Source organism: Chrysemys picta, chromosome 2 (genome assembly GCF_011386835.1).
Source record: "Chrysemys picta bellii isolate R12L10 chromosome 2, ASM1138683v2, whole genome shotgun sequence".
Taxonomy (NCBI): Eukaryota; Metazoa; Chordata; order Testudines; family Emydidae; genus Chrysemys; species Chrysemys picta.
In genome coordinates, this window is record NC_088792.1 from 97635445 (window position 1) to 97650594 (window position 15150).

General features: G+C 37.6%; 1 protein-coding gene across 9 annotated transcripts in view; it reads right to left on the bottom strand.

Annotated features, from left to right (window-relative positions):
* Positions 1–15150, bottom strand: part of GLI3 (GLI family zinc finger 3) — a 244377-nt gene that overhangs the window by 65340 nt on the left and 163887 nt on the right. For all 9 annotated transcript variants that reach the window (XM_024106445.3, XM_065583838.1, XM_065583839.1 and 6 more), the window contains 3 exons: positions 14737–14942; positions 9225–9371; positions 471–672 (listed from right to left, as the gene is read on the bottom strand). In XM_024106445.3, coding sequence (XP_023962213.2) covers positions 471–672; positions 9225–9371; positions 14737–14942 — 555 coding nt within the window. The remainder of the gene's footprint in view (positions 1–470; positions 673–9224; positions 9372–14736; positions 14943–15150) is intronic.

The window sequence follows — 15150 nt, forward strand, 5'->3', positions numbered from 1 at the left end:
TTGAGCTTCCCATTTTTGATCACAGTACCATTGGGACACTTCGCTGTCTGTTGTGTTTATGGGCAGGATTTTCAAAATCATTGAAATGACTCAGGTGCACAAGTGCCAATCCCATCCTATGTCTTTATATCTGAATATTAACCTCTCTCTCTGTGTGTGTGTATATTTATACACCATTATTGCCCTTTAGATTGTAAGTTACCTCTAGTCAATAATAAAATGTCTCAAAGTTCTCTATTAATTACTTTTCCAAGCAAGAAAAATATTTGGCGCTATAAATTTAGCTCCAGTCAAAAAGATAGATGGTATAGACACACAAAAATATACATATATATAGACATATAAAGAGAAACACATGTGTGTGTATATTTGCAGCCATGCAAGTTTATGGTGTAAGAGAGATAATACAGCATCATACACACCAAAAATGCTGTAACAAACAATTAAGCAATACTTTGCAGAATTTTTACCTTATTGCACTTGCAGATAAATGGCCATAGGAACCACTAGCGGAAGAACTGCTACGGGAATTATTGAGAATTGTGACCAAGGAGTTTGGAGATGTCCGTATCATGGTCTGAAGGTCAAAGCTATGATCAGACAGGGGCGATATGGACAGCGTACGCTTTCGGCTTGGTCTAGTTGACAGCCTTGGACTCGGAAACCTGGCACCTGTTATGCAAACAAAAATAATTATCTACCAAAGTACTCTCCCCCGTTTATTTATGACTCCTGGCGATGGGTATAAAGAGTCACAACATGCTGTGACAAGCCCACTCTTTCCACTTGTGATCTACTGGCTACAATTGAGGAAAATTAGGAAGAAAAATTTATCTTCCTGTGGCTTACCTCAGGGGAGCTCTGTTTATTAATGTGCAAGCAAAATGATAAATTGCTAAACAAAAGGAAAAGACTTTTATATGTTATCCCTCTCATTTCTGGTGATTTATGAATCTGATGGCTGCTTAGACATTCACATCATTAATTCAAGCCCAAGCGATGAGACAGTGGCTCACATCGGCGCTCCCTGAAACCCCTGCCACTTCAATGCAAAGAGCCAAAAATAAACTTTTAAAATACAAAATAGAGATTAAAATGCAGCTTTCCCTTTGTTGATCATAATTCCGCCTGGCCAATGCTAGCTGCAAAAATAAAAAGGATGAATAAAATAATGCCATAAAACAATGCTCTATCAACAGAAGTTATCAATTCGACATTTACAGCATTAGGCTAAGAGACATTAGGATTTTATTTCAATTTTTTCAAGTATCTAAGGAGATTTGTGGGGGAGGGTGTATCCATGTTTTTAAAACTACAGTTTAAGCTTCTCAGAGCAGGGCATGGGATGCAATCCCACATCTTCCATTAAAATGAACAGATCATGAATGGCTAAATTCTCTGTGGCTTTGAAAACTTTCACTATTGGGTCTGTACTCCTCCTGACCTGTAACCACAATTCTATCAATGCTAATGGGAGATATCACCTTCAACTTCATCTTAATATTGATTCATCTAATCCTCCATTTCATTGTAATCAAAGTTCTAGAACCAAATTATGTGTATTGAAAATAATACCACCTGTACTTCTTATTTCAATCAAATAAACTGGCAATATTGGAGCGTGCCATGTAATTTTGATGTCCAGGGCCACACACTCTTGGTTCAAGTCCTATTTTTCTAATTGGATGGCTTGCAGCTCTATGTAACTTCTCAACAATTTAAGAGTAGGTGACAGGTTTCTGTTATCTTTTCTTCATGCTTCCCACTACTTGGTGCTCTAGACCAGTGGTTCTCAAAGCCGGTCCACCGCTTGTTCAGGGAAAGCCCCTGGCGGGCTGGGCTGGTTTGTTTACCTGCCGCATCCGCAGGTTTGTCCCTCGGCTCGCGCCACTTCCCGCAGCCGCCATTGGCCTGGAGTGGAGAACCGCGGCCAGCAGGAGCCGCGATCGCCGAACCTGCGGATGCGGCAGGTAAACAAACTGGCCCGGCCCGCCGGGAGCTTTCCCTGAACAAGCGGTGGACCGGCTTTGAGAACCACTGCTCTAGACCTCAATTCAGCAAGATACTTAAGCATGTGTGTAAGTTTAAATAAGTGAGTAGTCCATTGACTCAAACAGGACTATCCATGTGATTAAAGTTAAGCAAATACTCAAATACATAACTGATTCAGGGCCTTCGTTACTGTTAAAGACAGCTGATGTAGAGATCTGCTCTTTTCCCAAATTTCCTGATGTTCTTTGTTTACACATTTCATGGATACGTTCAACTATATGCTTGCTAATTTTATTGTTAAATATAGTAAGACTGACATTTTCATTTTAGGCTCTCTCACTTTGCTTTTCTCCTGCTGGAGATTTTATTTTGAGATAAGCTGACTTTGTATTTCATCCATTTCTAGGGTATGCTTGCAATCCAGATGTATTCTTTGACTATGATTTGTTGTTTTTTTCATACATTATTTCAACTCTCAGTTCCACTTACTAAACATCTCCAGAATTCATGATTACTTAACAAATGTTGCGGCTAAAACTACGGTGGTTCTTTCCTGTCTCAATTCTTCCTATAGCTTTCCAATTAATCTTCTTACCACTACTCTGTCTAACGTGCAAGTGGCACAGAATCACAGAGCTTTTCTTAATTTTCATTCCTTGTAATTTTCTCACTTGACTCTTCTCCTTAGACATCTGTATTGGTTGCCCCTTTTTGTGTGTGTTCAGCCAACATTCAAAATCTGGCATTTAAAGCCATTGTTTTATGGTTGATATAATTCTGTGATCTGATCTCTGTTTATACTCCCCCTCATAAACTGGGCTTAATTTGGAACACTCTTTGACCTTGGCTGCTCTGCTAAGACTGACAACAAGGGTATGAATTGTCTTTGGGATCTGGGTTCAGGGTTTGGGTTCCCCCATCTTTATTCCTCCAGTTTCTCACTGGATATTCATGCTGCTGAATTATCATTTAAAACTTAAACTTGAAGATTTTATTTTTTCCCTCGAGCTACTTCAAGCTATTTTACTCAATCTGTTTTCTCTCTCTTTTTATGAGCTTGTTATTGTACTGTGTGTACGTCTGCTACTTTATTAAGTGCAGTGCCTTGATACTTCTAAAGCCTGATATGTTTTATCTCCATGAAAGTACAAACATTGATTAGTGGCTATAAAAAGTTGCTATGCATTTACTAAGGATATACAAGATCCATGTGATAGTAAAAGAATAACTACATAGTAATATTTTGCATTTATTTAGTAGTTTTCATCTATATCTCTCATGTGGGCCAGATTCTCAGCTGATATAAATTGGTACAGCTACACTGAAGTCAATGGAGTTATGCCAATTTGCATTAGCTAAGGAGCTGGCTCAAAGCACTTTAAAAGTGAGTTATTATTATCTCCATTTTACCAAGTGGATAACTGAAGTACCGTCATCCAGAGTGAAACATCAAATGAGTGGGGCAAACAGGACTCTTTGCACAATCCACTAGACCACAACTGAACAGCTAAATGGTCTGTTATTCACAGCATTGTTATTGTCGTTATTTATAATCCTCCTTGCTATGTTCTACGCCAGCTGACACACACACCCCTTGTAGTCACATGGATAAAAGCATCAATCATTTATTTTCCTCAGACTGATAGGAATGGGATTGATCACAAGACACTGGACATGCTCATGATGAGGGAAGCATAGATCACTTTCTTTGGATAAGCGTGGCATTGTTTCATGTTACAGTTCTGTTTTTAACATGAGAATCCTGGCCGCTGCATAGGGATGTTACTAATGATAATTTAGGAAAGATTTTAAATTCAATTTTTAGGACATAAGTTTAAAAATATTTATTCTGACTGATCAGAATTCCAGATCTGAATGTGTATAGATAGAGGTGACTGCCATTTACTTGATGTAAGTGTCCTCTCCTGGGGAATTTGTTAGAGAATTGCCAAGCACAGACTGACTGTTTCTGATACTGAAATGAGACAATGCTCTGACTGGGAAAAAGGCAAACCACAACTATGTTTATAAATCAAATATCAGCTAGTTATGTTTTCCGCTGCAAATGTATTCCAATGATTTCATTGGAAAATGAAGCGATCATTAAAAATACTATAACATGAACCCTGCTAGATTACATTTCTCATCTGAAGTGAAAGCTTAGACAGCCTGATAAATGATCTACAAACATAGTTGTAGTTTGACTCTTTGCTGATCAGAGCATTGTCTCATTTCAACATCAGAACTTCATTTGGCAGTTCTTTACCCCATTTCCCAGGAGAAGACACTTGCAGCAAATAAGTATCACCCACGTCTGCACTACCGCTCAGAGTTTGAAGAGAAGCATACTCATCCTTAACAAACTGCACAGAGCTACCAAGTATGATTATCCTCATCCTGGTGCCCCAGAGACTTTCAACAAACGCACGACTCCCTCCTTCTCCCTTCCCTCTCTAAAATGAGCCAACCCATTCCTAAGTCATGCTATGGCAGTTTGAAAAGACTCTTTTCCTCAAATGCTCATAAACTCTTTCCCTCGTCCCTCCCAACTGCTATCAGCAGCCAGCCTTCTCTTCAGCACAGAGCCACTCTGAGGTCTGGGCCAGCTCCTCCCTATCCCCTGGCTCTGTTGTAGGCACAAAAAGTGTTCTGGCCAGAGACAAAGAGGTGGTTTCCACCTGGGAAAGGCAGAGCGGAGTGGATTTATAACAGGGAGCCTTGACTCAGCCTTATCATTCAATAGCCCCAGATTTTCTTTTCTCCTTGGGACAGTATGCCATAGTGGTCTCACCTGGATCTAGAAATTAGTCAGACCCCAACTTGCATCTACCTGGGACTTGGCCAATTTCCTAAGGGGAAACAGTTCTACGTGTAAACAGAGAATTCCTGTGTCACATGAGATGATTGTTACGTCCAAATGAGAGCCCCACAGTACTTGGTAATGGAAGAGTAGGACTGGCTTCAAGTGAGGCAGTGACTTTCAAAATAGAAAATCCAATTGAATTAAATGACTGTTTTTCTTGTATTCACCATTGAATTAGGTTTTACATTCCTAAAAGGTTTTAAACATGAGATGATCATTCATTATGTTGCAAAATGTTTAGTATAACAATATTCTGTGTTCGTATATTACTATAAAAAGAAATAGATCACAATTTATAAGCATCTCTGACTGCTAAAATAAACTTTGCAGCTTTGCTCTGGCATATATTTTAAACACAAACACTTCAGCGTTTATTAATTTGAGATGTTTATCTATTCATAGTATTCTTCCAATGAAGGATCGCATTCCATTTTTTTAAAAAGATTATTGGAGACCAAAAATGCAGAGCTAAAAACTCCATTCACCTTCTGAGCAAGCACTGAAAAACCATCAACTTTGGAGGTGAGTGGAAATAGAAGATAGGCTGTGGCGTTCTATAGAGCAGAAGACAGACTTGTTTAAGAATCTAGTCCTTGTGGAGTAGATATTATACTCAAGGAAATTGTAATAGCAGCTAGTGAAGCTTTGAGACAGGAATGTGTAGTCAAAAATCAAAGTGAGAGTTCTAAGTAAAGACTGATTCCGAGGGTGGAGCTCATTTCTAAAATAGCTGATGTCAATTTCAATCATTATTTTCCAAAATGGAATATGCCTTGTTGCAAATTGGTCCATGAATTCGATTTCTGAATTCAAGTTTTTAGCATCAATTATTATGGAACAATTTTCAGACGTATAATTTTATTCCTTTAAATCACATTTCTTCAAACATGCCAAAGGAACTGGTCTTCTTTGAAGGCTGTGAACATGACAGGTTTGAATTTCTGAAAATAAACTAGAGCTCTGTGAAACTTGGTGGTTTTGGTTCACAGGCATCAGTAGAAGTTTGGTTTTACTTTATGGAAGTACACATCCTGAATTTTGTCTTGGTTTCCAAACCCATAAATCCCTTGATGACACACAGGGGGAAGGAATGGGTCTACTAGCCAAAACTTGTCCAACTGTTTCTTGAAACTCAGCCTATATTCAGTCAAAAGGTTACACCTCAGTAAGTCTTACAGTGTGGGACTGTCAAAAGCACTCAGTGTGGACCTAGCTAGCTCTGCTCCCACTGAAGTCAATGGGAGTTCACCAAAAAGTTCCCACAGAGCAAGGCTTCAGAGCATGTAGGATGTTTCAACCCCTTGCACAAGAACCAAGCATCCTGTCCCCCACCCCAATAAAAATGGCTCTCCAGCACCATAAAGCAGGAAGAAGGCAGGGTGTTCCCCATACTCTGTATAAAGCTCTGTGTCCATCTTCTGCATAATGCATATGGTTATTATTTGTATTACAGTAGAGTCTAGAGGCTCTAGAAGGTACACACACACCTTCTCCATATAGTAAATTCAGAACATTCTCTGTTTCTGACCCATTGTTGTATGGAATATGTAAGCAGGGGTCTTTCAGTCGGTCAAATCAGCTATTTTCTCAGAATTTGGTCGCAAATAATGAGGGAAATTATCAACTTCTTTTTCATTCTTTTTAACAAAATGGGGCAGGGTGGAAAGAGGACTTTTAAAATCATCATAATGCAAATATGGGCATTCTGATCGTTCAAAAAAAGCATCTTAATATTGGCTTCCTGCTAATTGTTTTGTTTCTCTTTTCTAATCTAAAATTCTGACAAAGAAGAAAGGGGTTTTCTTTAGCATGATGAATGATAGGACATTCAGATGCCTACTTAATGACAATTAATTTACTGTATATCCATGCAAGTTAAGATAGTTTTAATTAGTTTTCACAAAGTAAAAGGGTAACTTCATCCTCTCTTTAGATAAAAGAAGCTATTGCCTGACTAAACACATTCTCATCAAATAGAGAAGGTGAGACTAAGTGACCTTCTTAGGATTTGCTCTTATTTTAATTCTCTATTTACTGTTTAAAATAACCCATTTGCATAATACTGCTTCATTTTTTTTGTCTTTAGTACTGAAATAATCCCTAATTGAAAAGTTGCTGCTATAATGAATCGCAAATGTGTGATCTCAACTTTAAAACCAAACACAAAACAAATTAAAGTGCATATATCAAATATCTGTACAGCTGTCCCTATTTGAGATTATGTTTAGGACAATTTTTTTTATGAATGTACAGAGATCATATGCATCAAAGATCAATATCCTTTCCTTTAAGCATATGTGCTGGAACTAGGGGTGCGGCAGCATCCCCTGGCTTGAAGTGGTTTCCATCATATACAGGATTTACAGTTTTGTTCAACGGCTTTCAGCACCTCCACTATACAAATTGTTCCAGCACCCCTGCCTTTAAGTAAAAAGAGGTAATTATTTGTGATGCTGAAGCTGTAATTCTATGCATATTATAGCAAGCTCAATCCTCCAGCCTTTACTCCACAAGTCAGTCTTTTGATGTCTCTGGTGTTATTTGTGTAAGTGAAACAAAATTTTTATCCATCTCTTTAGGTTTTTCTAGAATGCCCATCATGGTGGTAGGTAAGTGCTGACCAGGCAAATTACAGTAGGTCAGCATGCCAGTTTGGATTGGGCCCATTATTTAATCAAGCACTTTGGGATTCAAGGGATTATACACAGTAGACCAGATCCTCAGTGTAAATAAGGATAGCTCCATTGACTTCAGTGGAGCTACGACAGTTACACGAGTTGACGATGTGTCCAAGTGTGATTATTATACTTACATGTCTTTAACCATCCATCAACCAGAAAATGAATGTTATAATAAGTTGCTATTAATATGTGTCAAACACATTAATAGCCCTTTATCCGCCCACCCCCAACTCTCTCCCTTCTCTTTCAAAACCCTTTGAAAAACTCCATCTTCTGTGAAGCTTATCAGAAATAATGTCCACACAGCAGATTCTGGTTTTCATAAGCACCTCCGAGTAGGAAATGAGTATGTTTAGAATATTTTAACTACTGTAATTCACCATGCACAGTAATTGAATATAAGAATATGTAATTGAAACTGAATTGTTAAAAAATGTGCGACTTCTTTACGACTAATAGAATAAAAACATTTAATTTGCACACTCAATTCCTGCACAATATATCTTGCCTGACTTGCAAAACTTATCAGTCACTTATTTAACATATATTTACATGAATTTCCTTGTAACAGTGACTTTCTTATGTCATCATGCTTTCTACGTGTGAGCCTCATAATTCTTACATCCTATGTAGATTCCTTGGGATCAGCAGCCATGGAACATGGTTAATAATGAGATATAGACCTGAAGAAACCACATGCTGGCAAGGAATTAAAAGAGTCACAGGCTAAACCATTGCTCTAATAGCATAGTATGGCTCTGTGCTGCCACATGAGAGGCAACACTGTTTGATTCCTAGCCCCAGTCTCTTACTTCCCAAGTTATGGTGGAGAGGGGGGAATGAGAAGATTCCACAGACAGCTTTAGCAGCTGATGAGTGAAGTGCTTTGCACAACTCAATACTAACAGTAACTCCCTTTGGTTGACTAAAAAGCAGCAGTGAGCAGCTTCAGATGGAGTGCTCTCCACTCAACTTTGCTGAGAGAAATAGAGGCCACGATAAAAGGTCTTGAAGATGGTGCAGCAGGTGGAAGGAGGTACATAGCTTAGATATTTGAGGCAGCATCCTTGGGGATTTGGCCATCCACGTTGCCTGAGCCAGGAACAATCTCAAAGCTTAGTCAGTACTAGAATACATATTTTTTAAACATATCTGCTGCTCTCTCAAGATGTTTTAGACAAATTCTATAAAAGAAGAATTGTTCACATTGACTGGTTGCTGGGTTTTTTTGAGGGGACAGGGACACAAACTAAGGTTAGGAAAATGGATGTAAATGTTTATTTATGAACAATGAATACTGGTGTCAACAGGAACAAAAATATCAACATTAAAGATAAACATGACTTAATGTTTGCTAGTGTAAGGTAACCTTTTCAAAAGTATTTAGTAATTTAGGAGTCCACTGCAAGTTAGTTTTTACCCACAGCCCTTTATTTTTAGAAGCACTCACATTTCTCTCCGTAGTCTCTTTCAAAGTTTATTATCAGATTCACTTTGCCACCTCTCACTTAAACTACTTTTAGGCCCCAATCCTGAAAAGAGAACCATGCGGGTACAAACTTCTGCATCTGCACAGTGCTCTACTGTTGACAGCAGGGCTTCACGTGAGCATAGGAAATTCACCCATGGGGCTCTCTTTTCAGGATCAGGGCCTTATTTGTCTCACTTTTTCCAGCATGATCACTTACTATCCATGGCGTGAAGGTATTCCATATGAAGGGCGCCAGCTCCTGCAGTAGCAGCTGAAGGAATAATGTCTGCATATGGGCTGCGCTGACCTGCCAATAGAGCCATCTGATGGTAATATTCAGCTGGACTGACTCCAGCGTGTGGAGCTAAGAACACAACATAAAAAAGCACCATTAATGACGTAAGACAAACAAGAGGCAAACTTTTATTACTCCACTGCTTCCCTTTGGCTATTAAACTGGCTTGTTTATTTTTTAAAGCAACGCAACATCTGCAATATGCCTGTGCAGTCAACATACTTCAACCAGTGATACTGCAAAGACATCATTCACAAAATGGCAAGACATAAAATATTCATTTACCAGTGACATTTACCATTCACAGTGACCTCATTTTTTATATTTATTTTTTTAAGTGAATTTAAAAGTGACAGACTGACTGACAGGCCTGGAAACTAATATGTTTTATTTAGTCACATGAAAAGCTAACCACAACAGCAAAAGCTTCTCTCCCGCGTCAACGTGTCTCAATCTTAACCTGAAACACCTCTTGCAAAGCAGGTCAAGTTCCATGCTCATTCACATCTCTGAATGCCCTGCTGAGAATACCGAAAGGATGTCATCAATGTGGGAATATTTTGTGAAATGCAAAACTGAACTAGGACAAACTAATTTCTTTCAAGCAAATTAGTTGTCAGACAGGAACAATTTATAGGCATTTTTAGCCAAGGCTGGATTCATGTTAATGAGTAAGGCCCTCCCGATCCTACAAACATATACGTGAGTAATGGAACTCATGAGAGTGGTCCCAATGACCTCAATGGGTCTACTCAGGTGTGTAAGGCTCAGTGCCATAGAGGAGAGAGGCTATATATGCCATTACTGTGTTCATGAATCATCCAATCCCCTGCAGATAATTTCTTTTACTCATAAAAAACCCTCTTTTTCTGCAAAAATTATTCATGATCTGTTTTTCCTCCATACAATTTTCAAGCATCACTAAACTCCATGTCATGAACTGAAGTAACATTGGACTAATATTTCATTTCAGTGGCCCTCTGATGCTGCAATTATTAATAGATGGTTTCATGGATTTAGCAGAAGATTAGTCATTAGAATAGATCAGTTCTATTCTTGTTTCTGCCACAGACTTCCTGGGTGAGCTTGGGCAAATCACTCTACCTCTCTGGTCCTTAGCTGCTCCATTTGTAAAGTGGAGATAATCATAGTTCCCTAACTGTGCTCATAAGAATGTTGTGCAGCACGGTTCATTATATACATAAAATACTTTGAGATCCTCAGATTTAAGTGCTGTACGGCAACAGAGTATTTTTCTATTTATACTTGTGATTCAGTGCCATTCTTCCACCATTTCATTGGCTACGTTCTGAGTGGAAATACAAATTTAACTACTAATCCTGCAAACACTGAATAATTGTATTCACATAGGACTACTAACACGGGTAAAGTGGCTCATTTGCATTAATGTTTGAAGGATCATGTCCTAAATGAAACACCACAAACACAGGATCCAGGTTTATTCTAAAAGGAAAAATAAAATGGCAGAGTTGGGGTGGGAGCTCATACAGGAATAGGATTGACAGAGTATTTCACTATATTATAAAATAAAAGGTGTTCTCTGTTATATCATGAGATCTGACATAAATGAAGAATAAACATTATTTTAAATCAAACTTTAGGAAATGTTAAAGAAAAATAAAAGGACTTTAGACAGTGCAGGAAAGGAAACCGCAAGAGAAGTGAGCTGAGAAGCATTCTTCTTGTTTTCAAATTACAAATTGATTTCTAAAATAAATATAATCCACACCTTGCCACTGTCACTTTCTGTAAAATGACAAGAAAAATATTTGACCACAAATTTAAAAAAAAACCTCACTCATTACACTGAGTCATTGATTTTAAAGTTTTACAGTAGTAGACGACCATGATATCTTTCCAGACACACTTAAAACACTTCCTGAGCTTTCTGACATAAGTGTCTGGGTTAACTAACAATAACATTGGCTGCAAGCTTTAAAATGAAATGCTTCAGAACTTATAAAGGAATATAGTGAGCACATAACTATATTACCAATGTTCCATAAATTGAAAGAATTTTTGGTTTCCTTAAGAAATCTTTCCTTAAGACCCTTTTTAAATACAAGAAATTGGCAAATTAATAATGGCTTGGTTGAAGGGTAATTGAGTTCAGTTATGATGTGCAATTTATTTTTTAAAATATATAAGTATTTTATAAAAGCAAAGCTCAATGTGGGTACTCACATAGGTAAAGTTCCTCATGGGCATATTTGCAAGATTACCCCATTAAGTGGGATTCTAAATCTAGTTCTGCCCTGTGACTGGACCTTTAGAATCTGAGCTGTTCAGGGCAAGGACTGCTGTCCTGATTCTCTTCCCATTTACACCAGTTTTTACACCAGTGTAGCCTCAGTGGAGTTACTCCTGCTTTACATCTGTGTAAATCAGAAAAGAATCACACCCCCTGCATAGTGGGAACTACTGCAATACACATAACAATTGGCTCAGTTCTCAGCCCCAGCTCTAGTTCCTTTGTGTTGCTGTGGGAAATCCATGGGTGGACCAAAGCCAGCAGAGCTGGCTCCACACCGCTTGTTTTTCTCGGTGAGTCAATGACATGGTATACAAAGCACTCAGCCAGATCCTCAGCTGCTGTAGCCATTGTCTACAAGTTGCATAACTTAGAGCAGCTTTAAAGCTGCTCTACATTATGCGATGGCCTGTTTGGCCCCTGGCCATCCCAGGATCAATGCAACTGTGGACTGAACCCCCCAAAAATGATTTAATTGACCTAAAGCAATTTAACTGGCATCATGACTTTTAATAAGAACAGCATAATTTTACATGCCTTCAAATGCAAACTGTGTGTGGGAGAATTTATAATCAAGCCACTTATACCTTTAGCGTTGTGTGTGTACACAGGTATACACTTGAACTATTATTTATTATTTGCATTCCAGTAGAGTCCAAAATGTGGTAGGAACTGTCAACAAACAAGGGAGATTAGGGTCTGATCTGGGTAGATCTGCCTGAATAAGAGCTTTAGAGTTCCATACTTGACTGGCTAACCTAGCTAACTATGAATTCTATGAAACATATTTTACAACCTTTAATTAAACAGTTTTTTTATTGGGATATCTATGAAACTTCATGCTGGACAACAGAGATGGCAGTATGCTGATTTTTTAATTTCCATGTGCAACTGAGGTGGAATTAAAGTATAAGTGAAATTATGTAGGAATCTCATTTGATAGCAGGTATTAAATTGTTCTTTATATCAATATTTTTAAAAAGCCTGTATATGCATAAATTTACTTCATAAGTTATATTACCACTTTAACTCTTTCACTTTATAAATATATGCCATCAAAGTGTAATTACAATGCAACTAAAATGCAATGAGAATAAAAGCTATAAATCCTTACACAATTCCTTGTAATTTTTCTTTGTCCACTTATATTTCCCAAGGATTTTGCTGTGTGAAAGCTTCCACTTTCATAATTAGGGCTATTTAAGAATTCAGGACTTTTTTTGGCTCATGGCGGTATGCCTATAAATCAAATTATACTGCATAGTTTACATGCTGTATGTATACCACAATATTCACATACATGCACACACTCTATGGTGGCTATCATCGTGCTATGTAAGTACCTATACATTGAAAATCAAATATATAAATACACATAGAGTATGCAGTAGATTGTTTTAGAATCTATCTTTATTAGCCAGTCTCTGGTCTTAAGAGGTGACTCTGCTCAAATACATAAACTGAGTACTAACTTTATTTATTATGAAAGTTTATTAATTTTTCTTTTATTTGTTTAGTGCCTACAATATGTTCAGTTCTGTACACAGTTTGCAAAAATAAATACAATCACTGCCATAAGAGATTACAATTGGTTCTGTTCTAACCTGTCTAATTTGTAGTTTCTTGAGAGATCCCTTAAGACAGATTTTACTGCAGATACAGTGAACGTATGTCTACATCTCTGCATATGTATGTGTGTATGCCAATATACATGTACATATATTAATATAAAAATATTTGTGGGGGAAGGGCATGTCAGAGATTGAGAAAGAGAGAGATGTTTCAAAAAGCTATTAAAAAGTTATATCATATATATTCTACACTAAACATATAGAACTTCTTTGTGGCAAGATAAGGATTTCTGAATAATCACCAAAGTGTTCTTTTAAAATGATTTTGCCAGTCATCATATAACACTGTTTGTTAAAATAAAATGTGTAGAATTAACAATGATTTACACAACAACCAGGCTGTCTATATCACCAGTGGAAATCCCTACATGCATACATACACTTTGATTGACATTAGGTCATTAAAATTTATTCTCATAAAAAGAATACGCACCCATAACTAATGGATTATAGTAAAGGTATAGGCTCTTACAAGTGAGGATTAATTAGTCATCCATTTGAACAGAGTACACTACTCATTTTTCAAATTCTGCTAAAGGCAGTGTGTCTGTTTTGTAAATTTGTGTGAGCACTGGGAAGAGCTTTTCCTTAATTAAAATAGTAGTTTAATTATCTTCACTAAATACTCACTTGTTAATTTGGCCCATTTATAAAACTCCACTCAGCACAATATAGCAATTTTGAAACATCAAACTACTAATGTACTGTTAAAAAACACACTTCTCAGAATCCAGCCCACGTGTGATTCTGTTCATTGCTCACTAAGGGAAAATTCAAATTTAAATCAATGAGAGTTTTGACTAAGGACTGAGTAGAGATTGCAGATCTTGGTCCTTTATAATTTAGCTTACATCCGAATAAACAGGGAGGTAATATCTACATCATACTCAGACCTCAGGGAACATCACTTTCCTTGTATGCTGCCTAAATGCGAGTCATTTAAATATGCTGCACCTGATTCTGATCACCAATCACATATCTCATATGAGTGAAATTTCATTCGTCTTATCCTCAGCTAGTGTAAATTGGTGTAGCTCAATTTAAGTTAAATAGAGATATAATGACCCTCATTAGCAAGTGAGTGTGTTGTTAAGATAATAAAACTGCTATTTTAATAAAGGAAAAGACCTTTCCCACACAATATATCTCTTGAACTCGCTGGAGATATGCTGATTTATACGAGCTGATTGGATTTCAGTGCAGGCATTCCTGATTTACACTGGCTTAAGGTAGGTCAGAATCATACCCCCAGTCTGTCCCACAAAAAGGAAGATATTAAAGCCATAAACATTGTTACATTTTTAATTTTGAATGAGAACTTCTCCTTTTTTGCTGAAGTTTCAACGTTTGTGAAATGTACAAATGACCAGCAACAGTCTGATGAAGTATTGAAACATTTATGACATAATGAATATGGCTGACAAATCTGCTGAAGCTGCTTTGAACAAGGAAAAAAAGAGAAATGTTGACAAGATTAATATAACTTAAGTTGCCACAATGACAGCAAACAGGAAGCCAGTCTTAAACCCACCGTCTGTAGGGCTGAGTCCACGGGCTGCCGAGATCATGGACAGAGACGGGCTACTGTGCAGTGATCGGATGTAGTCCATGTAAGGGTTAATGTAAGGGTGAGGAGGGCTGAAGGGAGATTCTGATGTTGCAGCCGGATTTCTGTGTGGGGAAATTCTAATGAACGGAAGATCTGAGTATGTTGGGCTACTAGATAAGGCAGAAGGCCTGGAATAAAGAGAGAGAGAGAAAAAAGAAAGATTATCTATATAGCCAAGATCACAAACGTGGACAGAAAAAATAACTGTAAGGTAATATTCATTCTATAAAGAACAACTGGGTTGAACATGCAATAACTTCCACTAATTTCCACTGCCCGGAGAGAAAAGAATAGGGAACGAGTTCTTCTCTGACCCAATCCTTAGTAATATTTCTC